The sequence below is a fragment of the Oncorhynchus keta genome, chromosome 23 (genome assembly GCF_023373465.1).
Source record: "Oncorhynchus keta strain PuntledgeMale-10-30-2019 chromosome 23, Oket_V2, whole genome shotgun sequence".
Lineage (NCBI taxonomy): Eukaryota > Metazoa > Chordata > Actinopteri > Salmoniformes > Salmonidae > Oncorhynchus > Oncorhynchus keta.
The window spans coordinates 16,605,402-16,631,964 of record NC_068443.1 but is presented as its reverse complement, the minus strand read 5'-3'; the positions used below and the strand labels follow the sequence as shown (position 1 = coordinate 16,631,964).

The following is a 26,563-nucleotide window of genomic DNA, read 5'->3' as shown; positions in this document are numbered from 1 at the left end:
TCTTGAGACCTGAGGTGAAGAGCCCTGGTTAATGGAGGTTACTGACTACTGAAAACATAGTATTTGACAATCCTGATGGTTAGGCCAAGTTGAGCTCAGAGGGCAATCTTACCTGTTGTGGTACTGTAGTGAGGGTGACCCCTTGTGGTCGGACTGTAGTGGTGCCTGTAGCAGCAGCGGTTACCTGTGTCTGCATGGCAGACTGCAGCTGCACCTGTGTCTGGGGCTGTAGCTGGATTTGCGTTGCCTGTCCTTGGGTCTGGAGCTGCACTTGAGCCTGGGCAAGCTGGGCTTGCGGTATCTGCACCTGGACAGTCTGAGTCTGGCTTTGGGACTGGCCCTGAGGAATGGAGATCAACTGTACCTGCTTCAGGGGTCCGTTGGGCGACTGAACCAGCCTCTGTACCCCAGTTCCCACCTTCACCTGTCCCTGCCCAGGAGACGCTTGGTTCAGGACCGTTCCTCCAGACAGTATCTGCATGCTGGGCCTGAGTTGGGTTCCAGACAGTACCCTGGCAAAGGTGACCTTCCCCGCTTGGGAGCCTGTCCCAGCAACAGTCTGCAGCAGCTGTGCTTGCCCCCCAGGTCCTTTCAGGATGACGATCTTGGCACCTCCCTGGCCTCCGGCCTGCTGGGTGATGGCAGCTAGCTGCTGAGGAGTAAGCTGCTGTGCGATCTGTGTAAGCTGCTGTGTGGTGAATTGTTGTGTGGTGATGTGTTGCGTGGTGCCAGTAGAGCTATTGACAGTCAGAGGTGAGCTCAGCAGGACTGTGGCAGCCCCACTGGTGTTACTGGCTACAGAGAGTGTTGTCTGAGGTACTGTTGTAGCTATTGAAACAGTCTGAGGGAGGGCAACCGGGACTGGGGCCAGCTGCTGCACAGGTACTGGGTCTGGGATGGTTGGAGCTGCCACTGGTATGCTGAGCGCTGGGGTGGAGAGGTCTGGGGTTGGTTCAGAGGAGGGGTCCACCTGCCCCAGAGCCAGTTTCAGAGCCTCCTCCACGGGGTCTGTGAAGGCATCGTCTGGCAGGGCATCCAGGTTAAACAGTGGCGTGTCATCAAAGAGGTCCATGATGGGGTCTGCCATTTTTCCCAGTCCACAGAAGATATAGAGAACAAAACAGCCTTGCTCTCAGTCAGAAAGATAGGGAAACCGTAGATCTGACCAGTATGTCCTAAAAAAAAACTATCGGAAAATCAAAAAGATCATAAATATCCTTCTGTGATTAGATAACCAAAACACATTTCTATCAAAACGTCAATCACTTACTAAAATGGATTCTGAGGTTTCAGTCCTGTGCACACAATTTTACGTGGGCTTTGTCTGTGTATCCTCTAATGACATATTTGGGTAGTGTAGATGGGGGGGGTCTACATTTAAGCTAGATACCAGAGAAAGAGGTTCGGGGAAGAGGAGAATCACACTATTTTTTCCACCTCTTCCTCACCCCTTTCCTCTTCCTTGTTTTCAGTGCCTACTTCTCTCTGTGTGCAATGATCCCCATCTGAGAGATCATTCGCTGATGTCTCTTTCCTAAAGAAGACAGAGAGAAGATAAGGGGTTAGCTTAACCAGGGAAAATCACTATTCCAATATATTTTCTGAAAGTAGCAGGCAAAGTGTGCCATGACTCTCGCTGCTCTTGGTGGGATGAAATTGTCTGAGTTGTCATGTGGTATCTAGTTAGCTAGTAACGTAAGCTAGTTCGTAAGCAACTAGCGTATCAGGGGCCCTGTTGCTGACGTATTTTCATGATTTTGGTGAAAATAGTATAACATAAAAGCTTTGTTTCAATAATACGAAAACAATCGATGCATGCAGCTTCAAGTAGGGGTTCTGAAAAGCTATCTATATCGTCATTCCCGTATTGTTTACCGTTTCCCGGAATCATAAATTGATCCATCGATGCTAGCTAGCTATAACAACAAACACTAACTAGTAGTTTGTTTTTCCTTCAATCAAACATGCCTTCATTGAGATCATAGACTATTTTACGAGCAGTGTTTGTATGGAAAGTAAGTTTAAATAGCAAGTGGGCGAAAAACATCCGTCTAGGATAACATGGATTCTTTCCGACCGTGTTGCTCTCCGCAAACCCGCTTCAGTACAGATATAACGTTAGCATTAAATTGCTATTTGCATTGGATGAGGCTGTTTTGGGATATATCTATTTTAAATGGTACGGTACTATATAATAGGTCAGTCAATAGGTAGCAGCATCTCCATAATTTACTGCATAACGTTACCATCCACTATTTCAATCTCATCAACAAACCAGACCAAACCAAAGGCAACGTGCCACAATAACCATAGTCTGTCTACGATCAGACACGGGTAAGGCCGCAATACTATTTGGGTTGGACTGCGTCTGTTCATCAGAAAAAATATCCCCTAATAACCATACTATCCACTGCCCCGACTCTCAGTTACAATTTAGGGGTGCTAAATGTACCTTTCCATCGACACACATGGCTTTCTCCGTCTCACAACACTGTACGATTACAGGAAACGGCCAGCAAAGAGCAGGAACTAACGTTCTTGCCAGCGAAAACGTTGAACGTGTGCCCATCGAATCCCATCCGCTTAACTATCATTGGTCTGAATTTACACAAACCGGCAGGATTCTAACATACCATTGGCTTAATACGGCTGCCCATCATATAATGAACGGAATACTGGGCGGGAGACAGTAATAGACGTAGTTAGGTTGAGAAAACAATAAATGCGGCCTAGTTGGGACAATTTGGCTCAGAGGTCCAACACGTTGGATTTTGCTGTCAAACATCCAAACAAACGCATAACCACCAGTTTACTGAAAGTTTAACTTGAATAAGAAGTAAATATATGTCCTATTACCTGCATAATGTATATAATAATGGGGAATGTTTTACTAACCATCCAGGCAATATTACAATTTGACCTCTTATATTTTCAGTCTCTTCAAAAGGTGACCATGTTGACTCAATTATATAACTATTCACTCAAAATTTTAGCTGTGCCCAGACCGGAGATGCTTATTTATATTATTTCTGCACACTAAATCAAAACTGAAATGAACCTTGAGGCTTATGTGGTGATGGTCTCTTGAAGGTGCATCCATCAAATACATTATTATTAGCACTGGATTCACTAACAAAATCACTGGCAGCAGAGGAATGTATGACACCTCACCTCAATTCTTTCAAATGCCCAGTTGTCCATTAACTGCTACCTAATGAGATGCCCTCATCTCACCTTTGCCCCATTATGCTCCAAGTAGATGATTTTCTGTATGGTGCTCTCTATTTAAGTTGAAACTGGGTATTTTCTTGTGTTTTTATTTTCCTGGTACACACAAACTGAACTGGTACATTATAGTAAAAGTGGCCTGCTAAATGAAAGATAGCTTGACAACAGTTACTGTATTTTTACAGCTCTTGTATCCAGTAACGGATTTTCGGTGTTCCTACATGGCTTTGGAGACCTCCAAACAGAGGAACAGGTTCACACTCACAGTACACACACACTCAAGATTGCCACCTAGAGGTGATCGTGTGTGTAAACTGTGAGTGTGAACCTGTTCCTCTGTTTGGAGGTCTCCAAAGCCATGTACGAGCACAGAAAATCAGATACTGGATACTGGAGTTGTAAAAATCCAGCAACTTTGCCCAAATGCTATTGTTTTCCAGAAATCCTGGTTGGAATCAGGAAGGAATAACAGGATATCTGTAATCCTCCAACCAGGATTTCTGGAAAACCTGTGAATTTTGGAAAAGAGTTTTGCCACCCTACTTGATACAAATTACATGACATCTTTTAAAATATTTAAGGTACCCCCATGTTTAATAAAAGCACAAATAAACACGTTACATTTAATTTTTGTTACTCATTTTCAAATGTACTCATGTAAAAAGTAGGCTATTAGCCTTGAGTACATTTTTTTTAAGCAAAGTAGTAAAGAAAAGTAGATTGTCACGTTTAACAACTAGTAAAGAACACTCAATGTTCTGACAAGTATAATTAAGTAAACATTCACGTTTAACAACTAGTATACTATGTTCACATTTAACAACTAGTAGATAACTCAATATTCAAAATATATACATACATACAAATATATACACTGAACAAAAAAATAAATGCAACATGCAACAATTTCAAAGATTTTATTGAGTTAGAGTTTGATACGAGGATATCAGTCAATTGAAATCAATTCATTAGGCCCTAATCTATGGATTTCACATTACTGGGGAGGAGCACAGCCATGAACATTCTATTAAATGGTAACAGCTCTGTTGGGCATTCCTGCAGTCAGCATGCCAATTGCACGCCCTCTCAAAACCTGCAACATTGTGCTGTGTGACAAAACTGTATATTTTAGAGGCCTTTTATTCTCCCCAGCAAAATGTGCACCTGTGTAATGATTATGCTATTTCATTAGCTTATTGATGTGCCACACCTGTCAGGTGGCTGGATTATCTTGGCAAAGGAGAAATGCGCACTAACAGGGATGTAAACAAATCTATACACAAAATTTGAGAGAAATAAGCGTGTTGGGTTTATGGAACATTTCTGGGATTTTATTTCAGCTCAAGAAAAATGGGACCAACACTTTACATGTTGCATTTATATTTTGGTTGAGTATAATAATATGTCACGGAGACAAACATTTTTCAAACATAAATCTCTGTTTAAATCTCAGTGCGCACAGCCTTTGATTACTTTTAAACAGCTTAACAAACACAACCAAGAATACACCTCTAATACATAATCTGTGAGAAAAATCCCATTCCTTTTTCATTCAGGGAATATTTTGTCCTGTGTGCATATTTTGCTGTTGTAACGCAAAAGGAGAACTTGCTCAAACTGATCATCAGTCAGACCATTCCTTTGGGGGGTGAGAATGTTCCCATTATGACTGAAGAGGCGCTCCACAGGAGCACTTGAGGGTAGGATGGTGTTGAATTTGAGGAACAGATTTCTCACTCTTGGGAAGTATTTCAGGCAGCTGAGATTTTTGCTGGTTCCCTCTAGGTACCTCCGGACTTCCTCTTCTGTGTCACTGTTGCCGGTCCCAGGTCCGAAACTGAAGAATTCATCTTCTGACTGCATGTCGTCGCTGCCGATTGGTGCACCATCAGTCAGCTCCATTGGAGTCGCCTCAGCTACTAGCATCAAATGCATGTCTTCTCTCTCAGCTTCTGGTAGCCACCACAAACGAAATTGTGGAGTAGTTGCTGTTGCCATTTTTGCATCCAGACTAGCAAACAGCTGTTTGAAGCGGGAATCTATTGCTTCTAGAACAGGGTTGATTACGTCGAAGAGATAGAGTGTAAGAGTTTTCTTCTCACATAGCTTTTTCTTCAATGTGAGTACCGTTGGTATGACCAGTCCAAGAAAACATTTTTGCTCTCCTTGGAAGAGGTCCAGTGCAAAAGCAAGTGGCTTGAAGACATCTACGTATTCTTTTAAAAATGCTATCTCGTAAGATAACAGTCTTGGGACCCCCAGGCTGTCACAAACATCCATTAGTTTTGTTTCAGGGAGAGAAACCATCTTTTCCACTGCACAGTATTCAGAATTCCAGCGACTCTCACAAGGAGCAGTCAATTTCATTTTCTCTATGTCCTCCACTGCTGCTATAGTCAATGGGGATTGGTGGACTCTGTTCCATACTACAGAACACTTGGCCATTGAGCTGTAGTACACTTGGGCAGTTTCTCCCTGTGATAGAGCTTGCGCTAGGTCATGGGAGGCAATCAGATTCAATGCATGTGATGCACATTTCTGGTGCGGCAGCAGAAAGAGGTGCATGGCCTCATCTGCTCCATCAAGAATGGTGCCCACGTCCTCAAATTCAACATTGTCATCTTCATCATTTTCATTGTCCCCCTTTGAAAACTCTTTAAAGACTTTGACGAAGTTGCTGCCATTATCAGTGACAGTAGCCTGAAGTTTGTTTTCAATATTGTAGGCCACATGAATCTCGTTTATCTTCGCTGCAATTGTATCAAATGTATGTGCGCCCCGTATTCTGGCACAGGCAAGTGCAGCAGACTTCCTCTCCAGCTCATTCTTCTCAATCCAATGACATGTCATCCCAATGTAGCTTCTGTTGTGGGCTGTCCAGATATCCGCTGTAGTGCACACTGATTGTACACTGTCCAGATTTTCCTTTAGTTTATCCTTCATTTTGGAGAATGCCATCTCAATTCTATTGATAAATGTATTTCGGGTCATGGACATCTTCCCTCCACTTAAACCCTCAATCAGCTTCCTGAACGCAGGCTGTTCCAAGACAGACAGCGATTGGACATCATCCACCATGAAGTTGAAGACCAGGGCGTTCACTTTTGGCTGTGATGTCATTTGATGGACTAGGCTTTCCAGCTTGGATTTCTTGTACTTTGGCTCCTTAGGAGAATCTGAGGTGGTTGGTCCATTTGGTCCATTCATCTCAACTTTAGGGGACTTTAAATACATGCTGGGATGCTTTCTCTGAAATACAAAAATAAAATGCATTAATACAGAAGCATACATATCAGAACATCTGTTATATTTGTAATGCCCAAAATATTTGCCCAACCTATTTATTGCAATATACACAGAGCCCATCCTTGTGCAATTGCTTCTGCAGGTAAAAACACACATACACACTGACCACCAGTAGAATCCCGTTTACCCATATGATATACTTCTCATGCATCTCAAGTCTTAAGTGGCATCCTCGGTCCTCTCCAGCTTTACTTATAGGACGAGACAGGCTATGTGAAACTATCAAGATCCCTTTACTTTCACTTTTTTCTTTCTTTATTTGTATGCAAAACACAATCTTAACCAAGTCACAAAATATATCAGTCAGTCAGCAAATGAACAAATGTGCTGCTCTTGGACATGGCTACTCTATTGAGAAGCGTACCCCTTCCCAAATGTCTTTGTGGTTGCTGTCTTTTTTGTTGTTATTTTTCAGTAGGTGAAAATGACAACGCATTGCAATGCTTAACAATGTTCGAATTACATTTCCAATATACTTTTTTGTCTGATCGTGTTATTGTATATGGGGGGGGTATGTCGACGCATGAGGGAACCAATGAAATGTCTGTATTATGGGCTGGACGAAATACACCCCCACCCAATCAAAACACAGCGAAGCCTTCATTCTTTATTGGGAAAGAGATGGTAGCAGAGTAGTAGCTAGGCCACAGCTGGTATATAAAGTTGATACGGGCTTTGGTTACATTTTTTATAAACTATCTGCATTTTTAACACGCCATACAACATGTTAATTGAAAGCATTTACTAACCTCTAAATGTTTCTTCAGATTTGATGTCGAGTTCTTAGAGGTAGACAGCATGCGGATTTTGGGTTTGCATAGAACACATTGAACGATTATATTCTTGTCTTTTACTTCCTTGAAAATAAAATGTTGTCGATATCGCCAGACGTGGAACGATGTGGCAAGAGTACCGGTATCCATACTGGTATCCATTTTTAACAATTTATCCGTACAATGTGTTGCATTTAGAGCGAGACAGCAATTTGTGGAAACAGACAAAGCACACTGCGGTAGTCTGATTACGTAACCACGTAATCCGGATTACTTGTAATGCGTTACTACCATTGGTTACTTCCCACCGAAGTAACCCAGCCCCCTGTATGTTTGTGGCTTTGTTCCAAATGGTCTTTATTACAGTCGTGTATGATCACAATTTAGGAGATGATATTGATGTGGCACCTGGGTATAATTACTTCCCCAATAGTGAGTTTTTTCTAGAAGGGATACATACTGTCAAATATAACTTTTCGTTTTATTTATTTTATTTATCTAGGCAAGTCAAGAAGAACAAATCAGGGAACAGTGGGTTAACTGCCTTGTTTAGGGGCAGAAGGACAGATTTTTTACCTTGTCTGCTCATGGATTTGATCCAGCAACCTTTCAGTTACTGGCCCACACTAACCACTAGGCTACCTGCCACCCCAAAGGCTGTAGTTTTAAGAGAATTTATGCAGCAGGTTCAAATCAAATGTTATTTTATTTGTCACATACACATGTTTAGCAGATGTGGGTGTAGAAAAATGCTTGTGTTTCTAGCTCTGACAGTGCAGTAATATCTAACAATTCACAAAAATGCATATAATATACACAACCTAAAAGTAAAAGAATGCAATTAAGGAATATATAAATATTAGGATGAACAATGTTGGAGTGGCATAGACTAAAATACAGTAGAATAGAATACAGTATATACATATGAGATGAGTAAAGCAAAAATATGAAAACATTAAAGTGGCCAGTGATGTATATGAGGCAGCAGCCTCCAAAGTGAAGGGTTATGTAACTGGGTGGAAGCCACCTAGTGATGGCTATTTAACAGTCTGATGGCCTTGAGATAGAAGCTGTTTTCAGTCTCTCGGACCCAGCTTTGATGCAACTGTACTGACCTCACCTTCTGGATGATAGTGGGGTGAACAGGCAGGGTGGTTGTTGTCCTTGATGATCTTTTTGGTCTTCCTGTGACATCGGGTGGTGTAGGTGTCCTGGAGGGCAGGTATTTTTCCCCTGGTGATGCATTGGGCAGACCGCACCATCCTCTGGAGAGCGCTGCGATTGAGGGCGGTGCAGTTGCCATACCAGGCGGTGATACAGCCCGACAGGATACTCTCAACTGTGCATCTGTAAAAGTTTGTGAGGGTTTTAGGTGCCAAGCCACATTTCTTCAGCCTCCTGAGGTTGAAGAGGCGTTGTTGCGCTTTCTTCACCACGTGTGTGTGGGTGGACCATTTCAGATCGTCACTGATGTGTACGCCGAGGAACTTGAAGCTTTCCACTGCAGTCCCGTCGATGTGAATAGGGGCGTGCTCCCTCTGCTGTTTCCTGAAGTCCACGATCAGCTTCTTTGTTTTGTCGACATTGAGTGAGAGGTTATTTTCCTGGCACCAAACTCCCAGGGCCCTCACCTCCTTTCTGTAGGCTGTCTTGTCATTGGTGGTAATCATGCCTATTACTGTTGTGTTGTCTGCAACTTGATGATTGAGTTGGAGGCGTGTGTGGCCATGCAGTCATGTGTGAACAGGGTGTAAAGGAGGGGGCTGAGCATGCACTGTTGTTGGGCCCCTGTGTTGAGGATCAGCGAAGGGCAGGTGTTGTTCCCTACCTTCACCACCTGGGGGAGACCCGTAAGGAAGTCCAGGACCCAGTTGCACAGTGCGGGGTTCAGACCCAGGGCCCCGATCTTAATGATGAGCTTGGAGGGTAGCTAAAGAGTTAGTAGAATAGTTAGGGTTAGCTAAAATAATAATAATAATAATATATGCCATTTAGCAGACGCTTTTATCCAAAGCGACTTACAGTCATGTGTGCATACATTCTACGTATGGGTGGTCCCGGGGATTGAACCCACTACCCTGGCGTTACAAGCGCCACATTTTGGGGGGGACAAAAACTGTATGACTCAATAGTCTGTCTCTAATGACATTTCAAAGCAGGTATGGGCAACTCCAGTCCTCAGGGGCCTGATTGGTGTCACTCTGTTGCCCCAGCCCTAGCTAACACACCTGATTCCAATAATCAACTAATCATGATCTTCACTTTAGAATGCAATTACTTTAATATGCTGCGTTTGGTAAGGATGAGGAAAAAGTGTGACATCTCCAGCCCCTGACGACTGGAGTTTCCCGTCCCTGTTTTAAACTTTTGAAAATAGTCCAAAATAACTCAATGAATTTGATTACTTTAAACATCTTCAGGACCGCTGGACTGATTGGCACCAAATTTGGTATCCATCATCTCTCTCCCTATGTCTTTAAACGCAACATTTTCCATGATTTTAACTCAAACTATATGGCTACATTGAGCCAATGAGCTTGCATTAATGTTTTTTCATGTCCAACAGCGCCACCATGCGGCATAACTGAACCATACTTTACAGGTTAGCTAGACTCGTATCCCTGAGCATGTGTTCCAATGTAATCACTGAATCGAACAGATTAAGGTATGTAAACATGTGCCCTTTATAGTGCCACTGTGTGGTTGATGTGCTTAAATATGTTGAGTCTTCACAGTGTTTGGAACATGTGTACCAAGTTGTTACAATATGAATATCCGTGACTGATTTATATGTAATTATGTGCCAGACCACGCCCATGTGAATGCTTACTGGTCAATAGCGGCCATGTTGTCTTAGGTACTAGTCTGGAAAATGTTGTGTTGGGAGAACTTTGTACATAGATGCTAAATGGCATATATTATTATATTATAGATGCCACATATGAAGTTACATACAGATTGGTCATTCGGTGCCAGAGGAGAAGCTTTTTAAGTATTTTTCACAAAATAAAAATGGCGGAAAATCCATCATGGCAACTGTACTGACAGACCCTTATGGGTCCTTGAGGCAAATTTGTTCATTTTGAGGAGCGGGACCTACGTTCCGAATTTCATGACAAGGTCAAACGGGGTAAGGGTCAAAGGTTGCATGTTAAATCGATTGTTCTAGCACCACCATGTGGCCGATTGGCAAGACATTGCAGGGGAGGGTGTGACCCTTGGACCTTTACCATCATACCAGGTTGCATCCTCCTAGGCCTTATAATCTCACAGGAATTTGCATTTTAATTTGGCTTTACAGAAGTAGAGAAATATTAATTAATGCTGCAAGCTCCGTTGCCGGGGTTCAGCTGTGCATCCACTGTGCCGCCATCAGGAAAATGTTTACGGATTTCCCTATAACAAGTTACTTCTGTACTATTTATCACACTTGACAAATATCAGAACTCAAAATCAAACTGATCATGCAATATAATATGTTTTTGAGGTATTTTGGAACATTTTCAATGATATTGAGGACCGCTGGACTGATCAGCATCAAATTTGGTACATAGCATTTACAGCATGTACCCATGTTTTTAAACGCAACATTTTCCAAGACTCTAGCTCAAACAATATGGCCACTATGAGCAAAGAGCTTGAAACCAAACTAAACCATGCGTTAGAGGTTAGCATGTCCCTGAGCTTGTGTGCTAAATTTCATCACTCGGTCAAACAGATCAAGTGATATAAACATGTGCCAATTATAGCGCCACTGTGGGGTTGATCTGAATGTGCTTGCATAGGTTGAGTATAGTCTGGAAAAATGTTGCTTTCAGAGACCTTGGCCAATGCATGACATGTATCAAGTTACTTTTAGATTGGTCATTCGGTGCCAGAGTAGTAGAATTTTAAGTGCTCTTCACAAAATTCTAAATGGCAGGAAATACAACATGGCGGACGTTATGGGCCCTTGAGGAAAAGGTGTTTCTTGTGAGGAAAGAGACCTATGTACTGAATTTCATGACCGTAGGTCACGTTGTGAGGGGCGTGAGCTTCCAAAGTTTGTATTTTAATCGCTTGTTATAGTGCCACCATCTGGCCAATTGGTGTGGGATTGCAAGAGAGGGTGTGGCACACGGGACTTTACAATCATGTTAAGTTGCACCTTTGTAGGCATTACCATCTCACGGAAGTATACATTATAATAATGAACTGGAATAATAAAAATAGGTCTTTAGCAGCCTATGCTTGCTGAAACCCTAATAATAATAATAAACGCTAACAAATACAATAGGGTTTCACCATCTTAGCTGCTGAACCCCTAACTAGGGAAGCGTGACTGACTAGTTGTGACAGCACACCACACTTGATCCACAGGAGTCCGGCTAGGACGTGCTTGTGTCCTCGCCAAAGACTCCATCTGTGTGTGCATGACTGTTAGCCCTATGAGGAGTATCCGTTATTCACTATGCTAATGCCCTCCACACTTGCCAATGCCCTGCCACCATGCCAACTCTGGTGGTGAGAGCTATATTTACAAACAGCTGTCATGATATTGGTTCAATGAAGAACAAGAGTGAATATTGATACTCTGTAACCTAATGTAACATGCATAAAACAAAAATAATAATCGAATTCACATAGTACTTCGAAAGACTTCTAAAGAGCTAATGTAAATATTAATTTTAATATGACTTTTTAAAATCTTCATAAGAAGTATGCACTCTGCAAAACACATACATGCCAATAGGGAATATAATCCTTCACAAGAAAAACAGGTTAGACAAAACAGGAAACCATGGGGCTGGCCAGATTGACAGGTAAAAATACCAGAGATCCAAATGTCAATCGAATGTTGTATTCAGGTCTTGCCATGTTTTAAGGGCTACAGGATTTACTTACCTTATTACTTTTAAAAGTGAAAATGAAAAAGATACAAATTGATTGCAGATACTGCTCATCATCAACTCTGGTATCTGAACAAAAATAGTCTCAATCCTCCATCCTACAGGACAAGTTACACAAACTGGACACGGCATGAGACAATTCACATACCCACAGCTGTCAATGTTCATTAAGTCTTTATGTTTCGCTCTATAACTGCCTCTCTTAGGTGTGAAATCCTATCTCTTTCTCAGTCGCACCGTCTTCCCACCGTATCGCTCTTTCACTCCATATTTCCCTCTGTCCTCCTCTCCCTCCTGCTGACTGTCTCCCTATAAGGGAAAAAACCAAGAAGCCGGAGGAGGTGTAATACTTCCAGCCACCCATCAGGTTTCCCCTCTTCAGTTTGAGGTAGGTCTTGTCTCCCCTCTCCATGATCACCAGGCCTGCGTTGGTGGCTGCTTCCCGCGTCACATTCTGGTCCCCAGTGAAGGCTGAGATCATTGGCCACCCATTCACCATCAAACTAACCTGGGGAAGAAGAACCACAGAGTCTCAATGCCAAATAACTAACCGTATGTGAGACATGTGTGATTGCTACATATGATGTATGCGTGGTGTGTATCTCACTTGGATAGTTTGTTATAGGCCTTCACAACATGGCAGTTAAAGCTGTAGACTCCACTCCTGGGGGCTAGGAAGACACTGCTCTCCTGGTCAAAGTGATTTCCCACATTCACCAGGATCTGAGGTAAGAAGAGAAAGGGAGAGAATTAATACAGGAGAATAAGAGAGATGGGGAGTGGTGGTATAGAAATCACCCTGATGAAGGCACAGTGATGCCGAAACGTTGGTGATTTACCCAATAATTTACTGGGAGTTTTTAAACTCAGCAAAAAAAAAGAAACGTCCCCTCACTGTCAACTGTGTTTATTTTCAGCAAACTTAACATGTGTAAATATTTGTATGAACATAAGATTCAACAATTGAGACATAAACTGGACAAGTTCCACAGACATGTGACTAACAAATTGAATAATGTGTCCCTGAACAAAGGGGGGGTCAAAATCAAAAGTAACAATCAGTATCTGGTGTGGCCACCAGCTGCATTAAGTACTGCAGTGCATCTCCTCCTCATGAACTGCACCAGATTTGCCAGTTCTTGCTGTGAGATGTTACCCCACTCTTCCACCAAGGCACCTGCAAGTTACCGGATATTTCTGGGGGGGAATGGCCCTAGCCCTCACCCTCCGATCCAACAGGTCCCAGACGTGCTCAATGGGATTGAGATCCGGGCTCTTCGCTGGCCATGGCAGAACACTGACATTCCTGTCTTGCAGGAAATCCTGCACAGAACGAGCAGTATGGCTGGTGGCATTGTCAAGCTGGAGGGTCATGTCAGGATGAGCCTGCAGATAGGGTACCACGAGGGAGGAAGATGTCTTCCTGTAACACACAGCGTTGAGATTGCCTGCAATGACAGCAAGCTCCGTCTGCAAATGCTGTGACACACCGCCCCAGACCATGACGGACACTCCCCCTCCAAATCGATCCCACTCCAGAGTACAAGCCTCTGTGTAACGCTCATTCCTTCGACGATAAACCATCACCCCTGGTGAGACAAAACCGTGACTTGTCAGTGAAGAGCACTTTTTGCCAGTCCTGTCTGGTCCAGCGACGGTGGGTTTGTGCCCATAGGCAACATTGTTGCCGGTGATGTCTGGTGAGGACCTGCCTTACAACAAGCCCTCAGTCCAGCCTCTCTCGGCCTATTGCGGACAGTCTGAGCACTGATGGAGGGATTGTGTGTTCCTGGTGTAACTCGGGCAGTTGTTGTTGCCATCCTGTACCTGTCCCGCAGGTGTGATGTTCGGATGTACTAATCCTGTGCAGGTGTTGTTCACGTGGTCTGCCACTGTGAGGATGATCGGCTGTCCGTCCTGTCTCCCTGTAGCGCTGTCTTAGGAGTCTCACAGTACGAACATTGCAATTTATTTTCCTGGCCACATCTGCAGTCCTCATACCTCCTTGCAGCATGCCTAAGGGACCTTCACGCAGATGAGCAGGAACCCTGGGTCTGTAGAAAGGTCTCTTTAGTGTCCTAAGTTTTCATAACTGTGACCTTAATTGCCTACGGTTTGTAAGCTGTTAGTGTCTTAACGAACGTTCTACAGGTGTTCATTAATTGTTTATGGTTCATTGAACAAGCATGGGAAACAGTGTTTAAACCTTTACAATGAAGATCTGTGAAGTTATTTGGATTTTTACTAATTATCTTTGAAAGACAGGGTCCTGAAAAAGAGATGTTTCCTTTTCCTGAGTTTATATAGTGTGCGACTCTATTTTATAGCTTATAGTTTATTCGCCGTTAGTCAGCACCTCTACATACAATAATTGTATCTGGGTGTGCTCCAGCTCGTTTTTTATAAGGTATAGAAATCAATCATTCATCAATGATCAATCAAAGAGAAATCAATCAACATCCAAAGGGAATTCATTAATCAGAATCAGAACGCATGAGTCAACTTCACCTGCTGATGTGATACTTTATATGGTCAATGTTTCTTTGCATTTGTTCACCTGGTCGAAGTAGATGATCATGGTGGGGTTGGTCTGGCGGGTGGCAGAGAAGGCCACCCGGCCCGTGCCTGAGCGTAATGACATGCCCAGGGCATTTCCCGCTGGCTCAGAGATGGGAGTGGAGTCACAGATTACCAAACACTTCCCTTCTAGGACGATAGGCTCTGTGTCATTCTGGGCCTGAGCCCCTAGAGGCCCCCATAGGAGCAGCAGCACTAGAGGAACTGTGGGCTCAAAGTTGGAAGGATGAACCAGCCTGGGATACATGCTTTTAATTGGCTGTTTTGAATGTAAATCTGTGATTGATTCAATTATGGAGGAATGTTAACGTAGAGACATAGATACACATGCTCAAGCAAAAGAGGTGTACGACTTATAAATCAATAGATATTCTGTCCTTTGCTGGTTGAACTTGGTCCTCAATTGGTTGAACTTGGTCGAACACCCTGATCTAAGACAGCAGTCTCTTATCCCACCTAGTGTATACCCTATGTAGGAATTCTCCCAGTAATAAAAGAGGTGAGTCAACAGGTAGGACTGACAACCAGGAGGTTTTGTGGTTATTAGTGTTCAGCAGCAGGAGCCAAATTCAGAACACATGCAGTCGCTTGCTCTATTTCCACCCACACTATCTGTCTGTCCTTCCCTTCCTCTCTCTCTCTCTCACTCAGTTCTCACCGATGTCTCTCCTGTGGATTATGTGCTTGTTTGCAACTGCAGCAGTAGGGGGCAGGATGGCAAGGACAAATAGACATTTGGGTGTGTTCCAATCTACTTCATCATTGCACAAGACCTGAGGGAGAGAATGAAAAAGGGAGGGAGGGATAAATTGAGAAAGGTAAAGATAGGGCACCTGTGAGGAATCTTGGCATTGGCTACCAGAAAAGCTTATGAAGAGGAGGATGAAGAGGAGAATATTGTTAGTGGGGGAGCAGGGGAGGATGTACAATCCAGGAGATAGTGAGAAAGAAAGAGGGAGTGAGGGAGCAACTCCCTCCTGACGTTCAACATGCCCCCCTCCTCCTCTCACCCACCATGTTATCACTTAGTGTCTCTGTCCTTCTCTTTCATTTACTCACTTAATTCCTCAGGTGTTTCTTTTCACAACTAAATATGGTTACTGTATATCACACAGAGAAGATGGCACTTAATCCAGTATTGATAGTATACATAGAGGTAAATGCCCAAATAAAGGAAACACTTGAGTAAATGAGGAATTCAAAGTATATTGAAAGCAGGTGCTTCCACACAGGTGTGGAATTAACATCCCATCATGCTTAGGGTCATGTATAAAAATGCTGGGCAGGCCCAGGTGCCCATTATTTTGGCTATCATGGCGAGAAGAGATCTCAAGTGACTTTGAAAGAGGGGTGATTGTTGGTGCACGTTTTGCAGTGGCTTTAGTGACGAAGACTGCTTAACTTACTGATGTTTCACGATATGCCTTGGCCGTCTCAGTCACACAATCTTATGGGAGAGTGTTACAGGAGATTCTGGAGCGGCCCGAGACAGCTTTTTCCACCACCATCAACAAAACAGCAAAAGGCACATGTGTTGGCAACTCATCGTAGCCCAACGCCCTATTAAGACACTAAATTGGTGTTTCCTTTATTTTGGCAGTTACACATAGAACAACATTTTAGACTTTATACTCTGTTTATGTGATTCCCTTTCCTAAAATAATCGCTCTACATTTTGTAAATTCAAGTGTAAAAAGACACAGACATCTCTGATGGTCACACTCTTTGACTTTAGTGATTAACCTGGTTATAAACAACATTTTAAAACAATCTTACACTCACTCTTCAAACACCCACGCACTCCCTCACACGGACCCAAAATGGTATGTTTCAGAGTTGGTCCCCAATATTCAATAAACAGTCAGAAGATGAACAGTTTTCCTGAATGATCCGATATTTTAAACACAAGCAATGTAGGGATTTGCAAAACTAGGCATTTATTCACTGAGTACTGTAATACAATCCTGGAGTCTAGGTTTATGTTAATAATAAAATAAAAAAGAGATGATGATATCACCTGTTTCAGTTTAAAAGGTGTCCTCCTTGCTTTCCATATCAGTTGAAGCCAGTCATTTGTCCTTAGAGATGGAGTGATAGCAACACATTCTTCATAACATCTCTCTTCTCTGTTCTCCCATTCTACACTATCAGACACCTCCCTTTAAATAGCCATGCCAGAGGACCCACGGCTCTCTCTCGCACTCTCACTCGTTTTTTTCTCTAAAAATGAAAAGTGCCAGTGAAAGTATTGCATCTGAGATGTTTCAATATTGAAGGTTATTTTGTTGAAGGTCATACCTTGACCATCTTCAAGTGAATACTTTTCAATATAATAGACTACGTAAAAGGAGTGTACAAAACATTAGGAACACATGCTCTTTTCATGACAGACTGAGCAGGTGAATCTATGATCCATTATTGCTGTCACTTCAATCAGTGTAGACAAAAAGGAGGAGACAGGATAAAGAAGGATTTGTAAGCCTTGAGACAATTGAGACATGGATTGTGTATATGTGCCATTCAAAGTGTGAATCAGCAATACAAAATATTTAAGTGCCTTTGAACAGGGTATGGTAATAGGTGCCAGGTGCAACAGTTTGTGTATCAAGAACTGCAACCCTGCTGGGGTTTTCACACTGCTGGGTTTTTCAGTTTCCTGTGTGTATAAAAAAAATGGTCCACCACCCAAAGGACATCTAGCAAAACATGACAACTGTGGGAAGCATTGGAGTCAACATGGGCCAGCATCCCTGTGGAATGCTTTCGACACCTTGTAGAGTCCATGCCAGACAAATTGAGGCTGTTCTGAAGGGGCAAAAGGGGGTGAAACTCAATATTAGGGAGGTGTTCATGATGTTTTGTACACTCAGTGTAATTTAACTTTTGTGAAAGCTTCTAATGCTAATGATTTTGTAATCTATATTACAATATGGTTCAGTCCACATACCTTCCACCTTTTCTTAACATCATTTATGGTATTTAGCTTGGTACATGGGTGCCACAGAACGCATTGATTATTGTGTGCATAAAAAATATTGTCTAAACAAACTCGTGAAAGGAAATGGGACCCCATAGCTGTTACATCACAATAGCCTAGAACTATCAACTGAATGTGTACTTTTCTAATTCTTTAAGAATATTGTCCTGTAGTTTGGATGTATTTGATCAAAAAACCCTCTGCCTTGGGTCCAAGTTACTTGGGTCTTTCAAATTCCCCTAAACTGTGACAAAATTAAGACATACACATCCATTCCTTACTGATTCAAAGTCATAGTTCACATTATTTCAAGTCCTGAGTGCTGTAAGAATGTAGTCTTACAATTATTCATGCTCACACAAGCTCTTTTGTTCATAGTCCAATCCCTCATGAGATCCTGGGAGATGTTCCAGAAAGAAACCTCCCACAAAGTCTCCATCCCTGAGGCCCACCCCGAAGGTGTCCCAGCTATAGAAATATAATTTTTATTCTCTGGTCTCGAATGATCCCTCACACCCTCACTATAGAGATTCTGCTGTGGAGTTCAGCCTTGTAGAGGCCAAAGCCTAGGCACACAGGCTGGTTGAAGGAGGTACTGAAGGTGTGCAAGTGGGTCAGGGTGTTGGAAGGCCCCACCTCTGAGAATGTGATTGTGCCTATGCCATAATCCAGGGCCACACCCACACGGTTGCCTGACATCCGGCTGGAAAGGCGGGTCTTCCTGCGGTTGTGCCAGGCAGCCAGCTTCCTGTCGTGCTGCTGCGTCAGGCTCCAAGACATCTGCAAGTCAAAACCTCATCCATCATCTAGCAGTTAATAGAGAAACCAACCAATCTCTCTTGTGATGTCAGTTGTATTTAAATAGACCAATTAAATTCCTCAATCAGTATACAAAGAAATTAAAAAAGGATTGGCTACCACCATCAAATAAACTAATATCTAATACTACTCTTATTACCACAGCTGTTCCTATTATTAAAGACCATATGTAGAAGATGGGTGGTGATAATATACCTTGTTATTCCCAAAGGCAGTGCCCTCCTTCCCTTTCCGCCCGATGCTCCGGTAGGACACCGCAATGTCCCAGAAGCCCTCTGCCTCCAGCTCCCAGTAATGGGTTCCTGAGGAGAAGGTCTGGACGGTCAGGACTTGAGCCCAGTGGTCAAAGCGGTCAGGGTGAGTGGCACACGGAAGGCGCTGTTTGACCCGCATGGCTGACCGCAGGCCGTCCGAAATGCTCAGGAGAGGATGGGCAGAGTTAGTGTCCATAGTCAACGGACTTGTTACTAAGAAATAGAGAAACAGACATACAGTGCATTTGAAAAAATATTTAGACCCCTTGACTTTTTCCACGTTAAATATTTTTTCTTCATCAATGAACACACAATACCTCATAATGACAAAGCAAAAACAGGTTTAGAAATTCTAGCAAATGTATTAAAAATAAAAATAACAAATTCCTTATTCACAAGTATTTAGACCCTTTGCTATAAGACTCGAAATTGAGCTGAGGTGCCTCCTGTTTCCATTTGATCATCCTTGAGATGTTTCTACAACTTGGGAGTCCACCTGCGGTAAATTTAATTGATGGGGCATGATTTGGAAAGGCACACACCCGTCTATATAAAAGGTCCCAAAGTTGACAATGCTTTTCAGAGCAAAAACCAAGCCATGAGGTCAAAGGAATTGTCCATAGAGCTCAGAGACAGGATTGTGTAGAGGCACAGATCTCGAAGCATACCAAAAACATTCTCTGCAGCATTGAAAGTCCCCAGCTTGAAGCGTCATACCCAAGAAGATTCAAGGCTGTAATCATTACCAAAGGGGCTTCAACAAACTACTGAGTAAAGGGTCTGAATACTTATGTAAATTTGATCTTTCCGGGGGGAGGAAAGAAATTTGAAATACCTGTCTTTGCTCTGTCATTATGGGGTATTGTGTGTAGAGGATAAAACACGATTTGATCCATTTTAAAATGTGGAAAAAGTACGGGACTGAATACTTTCAGAATGCACTGTATGAAGCAGAGGGAAACAAATATATGAATGAATAAACATCCTGAATTCCTCCCATCTCAAATATATGGGTTGAAGGTTTGGCCTGTGCACTCACAGAGCTCCCTCTTGAGTTCAGTGAGACAGCGCAGTGTCTCGGTGATGAACTCTCTGTACTTGCTCTCAATATCCTCCATAATATACTTCCTGTCCAGGCTGAGGGAGTCAGGAGTGAACAAGGGACAGTTCAGGTCCGCAAGCAGCCTGTTACACATAGCACAGCAGGTTAGACATAAATCATATTATACTCAAACACACAAAACAAACACACACAATATCATACTAATGAAGGTCTATTTTTTATTTACCTTGAGTCATCAGATTGAAATGCCTGTGGACAGAACAAAAGAACAGGAGTCAAGGACTGTTGTAAGACTTAAAATGCACTGTTATAAGACAATAACACAAAACTGTTAAAGGGATAGTTTGGGATTTTGGCAATGAAGACTATCTACTTCTCCAGAGTCTCCGGGGTTAGTAGATAAAGGGCCTCATTGTCAAAATCCTTAACTATTACTTTAATAAAGTTGATCAAATGTTCCATCAAGAATATAGACATTCATTGACGGTAATGAATTGAAGCACAAAGCCTTTAATGCCATCGTACAAATCCTGCACAAATGGCCCAGTGAATCTCCCCCAGATGGACAGGGAGGTAAACAGATTAGTTTAAATCCTCCGTTATGTAGTATACAACAGATGCTGTCTCCTAAATAAATACAGTAGGTGGTTAAAACATTGCTGTACAGTACAAAGGTGAATGTTGAGATTTAGAATGATTACCAGAATAGTGACGTACTGTATGGAATATGGGGTTTGAGATGATGGCTTTGATCTATTTGGTTTGTTGGACATTATTCAAAGGTTGTGTCTAACACACAGAGAATAACTGCCTGAAATGGTTACTGTGAGGTTGGATATGTATTGCCATATTGCAAAACTGACTCTGGAGTAGTCACAAATAATCCCATGGAACCCAAAAGTAGGGGTGTTAACTCCACTAGCCTGGCTGAAATCCCAAACTGGCTCCTCTTACTACCATGGTCCCCAAATCATCCCCAGATACCAATTGAAAGGGTTATTAATAAACATTTCACCCAGATTAGCAGGAAGGGGTCTGTCTCCTCCAGCAAGGAGCCCAGGTAGTGGTGGATGTCCCGGGTCTGGCTCAGGTCCTCTCGAACCCTGCTGCAGTTGTTCTGGAGGCGATCTACAGCATGCTGCCTCTCTTTCCTGGTGCTCTCCCTCAGGGCCAGCACCAGCCTCTCCACCTGCAGCTGCAGGGCTATACCCATACGCTCCACCTGGGAGTCATCTGCCACAGACAAGTCCTGCAGGCGGACAACAACCACCACCACCAAAGACTAAGGTCATAACAAGACCCAACGTCAGGGCAGAATAGAAGGCCGGATAGACTAACATAAGCACGAACAGTAAATTGATGGACTGCTATAAGCATACAGTGTGTGGTTACTTACTGTTATAGTGCGGTCAGTGTTCCAGTGCTCTTGGAGGATCTGTTCACCTTTATTCAGCTTCTCATCTGCTTTCTGGAGAAGGCTCTGGAGGATGACCTATGGAAACATACACACAGATTTAGAACTGTTAAAGCCACAATATAACACCAGCTGTAAGGAACTACATCGCTAACTGACCTTCAGGTCCTCCTCCACCTTCCTCAGTCCTTTAACCCGGTGCTGCGTGTGGCCACCCTCCATTAAACAGTCTGCACACACGTACACCCGCTCGTCTGCACAGTAGTAGCGGAACATCTCCTCATGGGCAGGACACCTGCGGTGGGACAGGTCTCCCAGAGGTTCCACTAGCAGGTGTGTCTTGAAGGCGGGCCGCTCCAGGTGGGGCTTCAGGTGCTCGGCACACAGAGACACCTCACAGCGCAGACAGGTCTTCACCGCCGCAGCGTTCCCAGACTGGTCCCCATCCCCCACAGGGGGGCAGCAGTCACACGCCACAACCCCCTGTTCCTCCTGACACTGTGCGCAGGTGAAGCGACCCCTGACCCCCGCCTCCCCGTGGCCCCAGGCCTCTCGCACACATGCTGGGCAGAAGCTGTGGCCGCACGGCAAGGGCTGGGCCTGGCTGAAGACGTCGCGGCACACCGAACACGTCAACTCCTCCTCCAGGGATGCCATGACAACCGTTTTGTCAACAGGAACACAAAAAGGAAAAGGCACCTTTGTAAACAAAAACATCAATGTCAACATTTTGTCAAAAATAATGAGCAGTTGAAATCATCTTAATTCCCAACATTTTATTTTCAAGCCACAGTTGCCACATGATGACCGTTAAGCGGTGAGTCGAGTCCTGAGGACAGGTACGTTTACAGTACACTCTTTTAAAAAAGGAGCTATCTAGAACCCTAGTGTTTTTGGCTGTCCCCATACTCAAGCATTTATCATTCAAAATAAACAAACAAAACACAGCCAAAGAACCCCTTCGGAATCCTTTTTTCTAAAGAGTGTTCACACCAAAGTCACTTATGTAAAAACTAATACTAGGAATTAGGAACAGGGCCTGTTCAGTCTATGTGTAGTCCTCTACACCGGCCTCTTTATCTGCCTACTAATCAACCATTAAATCTGTTTATAAGGTATTCGGGCATTGTCCTCAATTGTTAGAACACCTCAAGATCTCCCACCGATCGCTGCAGCTGTACATAGTCTATCGGTAAATAGCCCACCCAATTTTACCTACCTCATCCCCATACTGTTTATATTTATTTACTTTTCTGCACTTTTGCACACCAGTATCTCTACCTGTACATGACCATCTGATCATTTATCACTCCAGTGTTAATCTGCAAAATTGTAATTATTCACCTACCTCCTCATGCCTTTTGCACACAATGTATATAGACTTTTTTTCTACTGTGTTATTGACTTGTTAATTGTTTACTCCATGTGCAACTCTGTGTTGTCTGTTCACACTGCTATGCTTTATCTTGGCCAGGTCGCAGTTGTAAATGAGAACTTGTTCTCAACTAGCCTACCTGGTTAAATAAAGGTGAAATAAAAAAACAATTGTCTTTGGTGGCAGTCAGGTCTGTTAATTCTGTATCGAACTGGTATAACCCGAATCACTGAGTTTATTCTCATCCTATGGAGTTGTAACACTGACCTGATGCTCATCCCAATCCCTGTCTGTCGCAATGGAGGGATCAAGGGATCATCCTCCCTGCCCCGCCTGCTTGCCTAAAAAATGTGACTGAGATACCAATTCTTGGTATACATCCTGAAACAAACCACTCCAGAAACATGGAACGTTTCCTTACAAGCCAGAATGCTGAATAACATTTAATTTGATTTTACTCTACTGGTTGTCTGTGCAGTTGGTCCTTCAGTGGGTCATTTTTGTTAGACCAAATATCCACAGGAAAGTATTATTTACCCGACTTTTTAGAGTGCTGGTACTGGCATTGAAATGTATATCAACCGGCACATGCTTAAAACCACGTAAACACCTGCAAGACTTTCGTTAGTATGCATGCATGTACTTTCGTCTTGTGCACGTGCCGTAGGTCGTGAGCAAACAAATCTTCATTGCCACACAGAGACCCGCATTTTGAAGTAGGTTTAATAATACTTCCTGTGGATATTTTGTCTCAAATATCGACCCACTGGATAATCGGTCAATTCAAATATAATTGTATTCAACATTCGTGACAGACATGGGACGTTTACTTAAAAAAATATATATATATGTAAATGTGTGTGGCAATCTACTCACAATGGAAGGCATCGCCACAATCGGGACTACCGGCCTGCCTGCCTATGTGATCCTGCTTTCGGGTTTACGACTGTCCTATTCTATACACATTCTGATGAAACTCTTCGTTCTTTCTTCTGATTGTTCAGTATAGATCGCCCCTACCTGTTTGTGTCCCAAGGCTGTCAGAGTGTGGCCATCGTTAGGTGTTTTCCTGTCAATGTGTGTAGAAACCGGCTAATCCCATACCTATGTCTGTTTAAGCAGAGGGACTGACCTCTTGAGAGTACAGAGTCACATGACCAACTCAGAGAGCGAGTTTCCATCTCAAGTCTCTAAGGATGCTTCCTCTTCTCATCTCCTTTCCTGCATCTGCAGCGCTATGAAGTAAACGTAGATAATTGGGTAATATTCGGTAGATACCTTGATCAATGAGATTCCAGCCTATTTTCACCCACTCAAAAAAACCTGCCAAAAGTTTGTTGAATTCCCAATGTGTCATCGCTATGCTTTCAACCATCTAAAAGCACAACCAAATTCCAATGGAAAATGTCAGATAACACATTTAGGTTACTGTTTTTTATATCTTTTTTTTATCTGGCATTGATTTTCCATTAGAATTAAGTTATATAAGATATTTTGCTTATTTTTAGAACAAGCTAATGTGTTATCACTATGCTTCATCTAAAACCACAACCAAATGACCTGAATTGCAATTGAGATTACATTGAAGTAAATACATGCTGCAAGTGATCAATGACGTTTTGAGATTCTGTGCAGATTATTATAGCAATTGTGAAGATTTCCAGAACATGCACACTTTCTATGGTTACATAAGAATACATGTATTGTTACATTAAGCTCAAAATGTGGCAATGGATGTCTTACTAATTTTAAGAAAGAAGAATTCAGGACAAAATATTTTTGAGATCTGGGATGTGAAAACTTTGATGCTCAATAATTCAGAACTATGCTTTGCGCAGATAGAACCTTATAGTCCCAAAGTCACAATAAAATGTGTTAATAGGCTATTTACAGTATTGCAAAAGTGATATTGAATTGTGTTTGGTTGTCAACACTACCAAATATCAACATTTGAAGGAGATGTTTCTGCTGCTTGGATAGCTCCATCTGTGCCACTGAGTCTGGCTTTAATTCCAGTTTGTCTGCAAATTAATAATTGATATGTTGGATTCATGTCTCCATTTCAACCAAAAATCTAGGTCAAAGAATAGGACTAAATTAAATCAAATTTTAAATGTCCTTTAAATACAGTTTGATTTGATTTAATCCTATTCTTTCATTTAGATTTATTTTTTGAGGTGGAGACGTGAAACCAACATATTTATTAACTTGTAGATTCCATTTGAAATCAACCAAAGCTTGAAACCCTTGGCCTAAATGTATTGTATATTTTTAGTTGAATCCTGGACTGAATTTAAACAATAGCTGTTGAAGACATCCCAAATGCTATATAGGCTTAAATAGTAAAACAATTATTTCACCTTTTATTTAACCAGGTAGGCTAGTTGACAAGTTCTCATTTGCAACTGCGACCTGGCCAAGATAAAGCAAAGCAGTGTGACAGACAACAACACAGAGTTACACATGGAGTAAACAATAAACAAGCCAATAACACAATAAACAAGTCAATGACACAGAAAAAATAAAGTCTATATACAGTGTGTGCAAAAGGCATGAGGAGGTAGGCAATAAATAGGCCATAGTAGCGAATAGTTACAATTTAGCAGATAACACTGGAGTGATAAATAAGCAGATGATGATGTGCAAGTAGATACTTGTGTGCAAAAGAGCAGAAAAGTAAATAAAAACAGTATGGGAATGAGGTAGATAGATTGGGTGGACTATTTACAGATGGACTATGTACAGCTGCAGCGATCGTTTAGCTGCACAGATAGTTGATGTTTAAAGTTGGTGAGGGAATAAAAGTCTCCAACTTCAGCGATTTTTAAAAATTAGTTCCAGTCACTGGTAGCAGAGAACTGGAAGGAAAGGCGGCCAAATGAGGTGTTGGCTTTGGGGATGATCAGTGAGATATACCTGCTGGAACGTGTGCTACGGGTGGGTGTTGTTATCGTGACCAGTGAACTGAGATAAGGCGGAGCTTTATCTAGCATAGACTTATAGATGACCTGGAGCCAGTGGGTCTGGCAACAAATATGTAGCGAGGGCCAGCCGACTAGGGCATACAGGTCACAGTGGTGGGTAGTATAAGGTGATTTGGTAACAAAACGGATGGCACTGTGATAGACCTCATCCAGTTCTGAGTAGAGTGTTGGAAGCTATTTTGTAGATGACATCGCCGAAGTCAAGGATCGGTAGGATAGTCAGTTTTACTAGGGTAAGTTTGGCGGCGTGAGTGAAGGAGGCTTTGTTGCGAAATAGAAAGCCGATTCTAGATTTGATTTTTGATTGGAGATGTTTAAATATGAGTCTGGAAGGAGAGTTTACAGTCTAGCCAGACACCTAGGTATTTATAGTTGTCCATATATTCTAGGTCGGAACCATTCAGGATGGTGATACTAGTTGGGCGGGCTGGTGCGGGCAGCAAACGGTTGAAAAGCATGCATTTGGTTTTACTAGCGTTTAAGAGCAGTTGGAGGCCACGGAAGGAGTGTTGTATGGCATTGAAGCTTGTTCGGAGGTTAGTTAGCACAGTGTCCAAGGAAGGGGCAGAAGTATACAGAATGGTGTAGAGGTGGATCAGGGAATCGCCCGCAGCAAGAGCGACATCATTGATATATACAGAGAAAAGAGTCGGCCTGAGAATTGAACCCTGTGGTACCCCCATAGAGACTGCCAGAGGTCCGGACAACATGCCCTCCGATTTGACACAATGCAAAGTAGTTGGTGAACCAGGTGAGGCAGTCATTAGAAAAACCAAGGCTATTGAGTCTACCGATAAGATTACGGTGATTGACAGAGTCGAAGCCTTGGCCAGGTCGATGAAGACGGCTGCACAGTACTGTCCTTTATCGATGGCGGTTATGATATTGTTTAGTACCTTTAGCG

At 42.7% G+C, this 26,563-nt stretch overlaps 3 protein-coding genes and 1 pseudogene across 13 annotated transcripts in view; all 4 read right to left on the bottom strand.

Annotated features, from left to right (window-relative positions):
• LOC118402512 (chromodomain-helicase-DNA-binding protein 8-like) overlaps positions 1-2,607 on the bottom strand; it is a 28,417-nt gene extending 25,810 nt beyond the window's left edge. For 2 of the 4 annotated variants that reach the window (XM_052476578.1, XM_052476581.1), the window contains exons 1-2: positions 2,453-2,607; positions 113-1,534 (exon numbers count right to left, since the gene is read on the bottom strand). In XM_052476578.1, the coding sequence (XP_052332538.1) occupies positions 113-1,087 (975 nt within the window). In that variant the 5' untranslated portion in view covers positions 1,088-1,534; positions 2,453-2,607. The remainder of the gene's footprint in view (positions 1-112; positions 1,535-2,452) is intronic. The other 2 variants (XM_052476579.1, XM_052476580.1) reach the window with 2 other exon arrangements.
• A 1,522-nt stretch (positions 2,608-4,129) lies between these two features.
• zgc:161969 (uncharacterized protein LOC569044 homolog) lies at positions 4,130-7,561 on the bottom strand. Its single transcript, XM_035799527.2, has 2 exons — positions 7,284-7,561; positions 4,130-6,477 (listed from the first exon to the last, which is right to left on the bottom strand). Exons 1-2 carry the CDS (start codon positions 7,467-7,469, stop codon positions 4,777-4,779), a joined length of 1,887 nt encoding a protein of 628 aa, XP_035655420.1. The 5' UTR covers positions 7,470-7,561; the 3' UTR covers positions 4,130-4,776.
• Positions 7,562-12,131: 4,570 nt separating this feature from the next.
• On the bottom strand, positions 12,132-15,404 carry LOC118401876 (cerebellin-1-like; annotated as a pseudogene).
• A 1,188-nt stretch (positions 15,405-16,592) lies between these two features.
• Positions 16,593-26,563, bottom strand: part of LOC118401875 (E3 ubiquitin/ISG15 ligase TRIM25-like) — a 21,573-nt gene continuing 11,602 nt past the window's right edge. For 2 of the 8 annotated variants that reach the window (XM_035799523.2, XM_035799524.2), the window contains exons 2-8: positions 21,460-21,999; positions 21,283-21,378; positions 20,902-21,135; positions 20,113-20,135; positions 19,863-20,008; positions 18,765-19,036; positions 16,593-18,530 (exon numbers count right to left, since the gene is read on the bottom strand). In XM_035799523.2, the coding sequence (XP_035655416.1) occupies positions 18,261-18,530; positions 18,765-19,036; positions 19,863-20,008; positions 20,113-20,135; positions 20,902-21,135; positions 21,283-21,378; positions 21,460-21,957 (1,539 nt within the window). In that variant the 5' untranslated portion in view covers positions 21,958-21,999 and the 3' untranslated portion in view covers positions 16,593-18,260. Of the gene's footprint in view, positions 18,531-18,764; positions 19,037-19,862; positions 20,009-20,112; positions 20,136-20,901; positions 21,136-21,282; positions 21,379-21,459; positions 22,000-22,942; positions 23,070-23,551; positions 23,903-26,563 lie in introns of those variants that run through there. The other 6 variants (XM_035799520.2, XM_035799521.2, XM_035799522.2 and 3 more) reach the window with 6 other exon arrangements.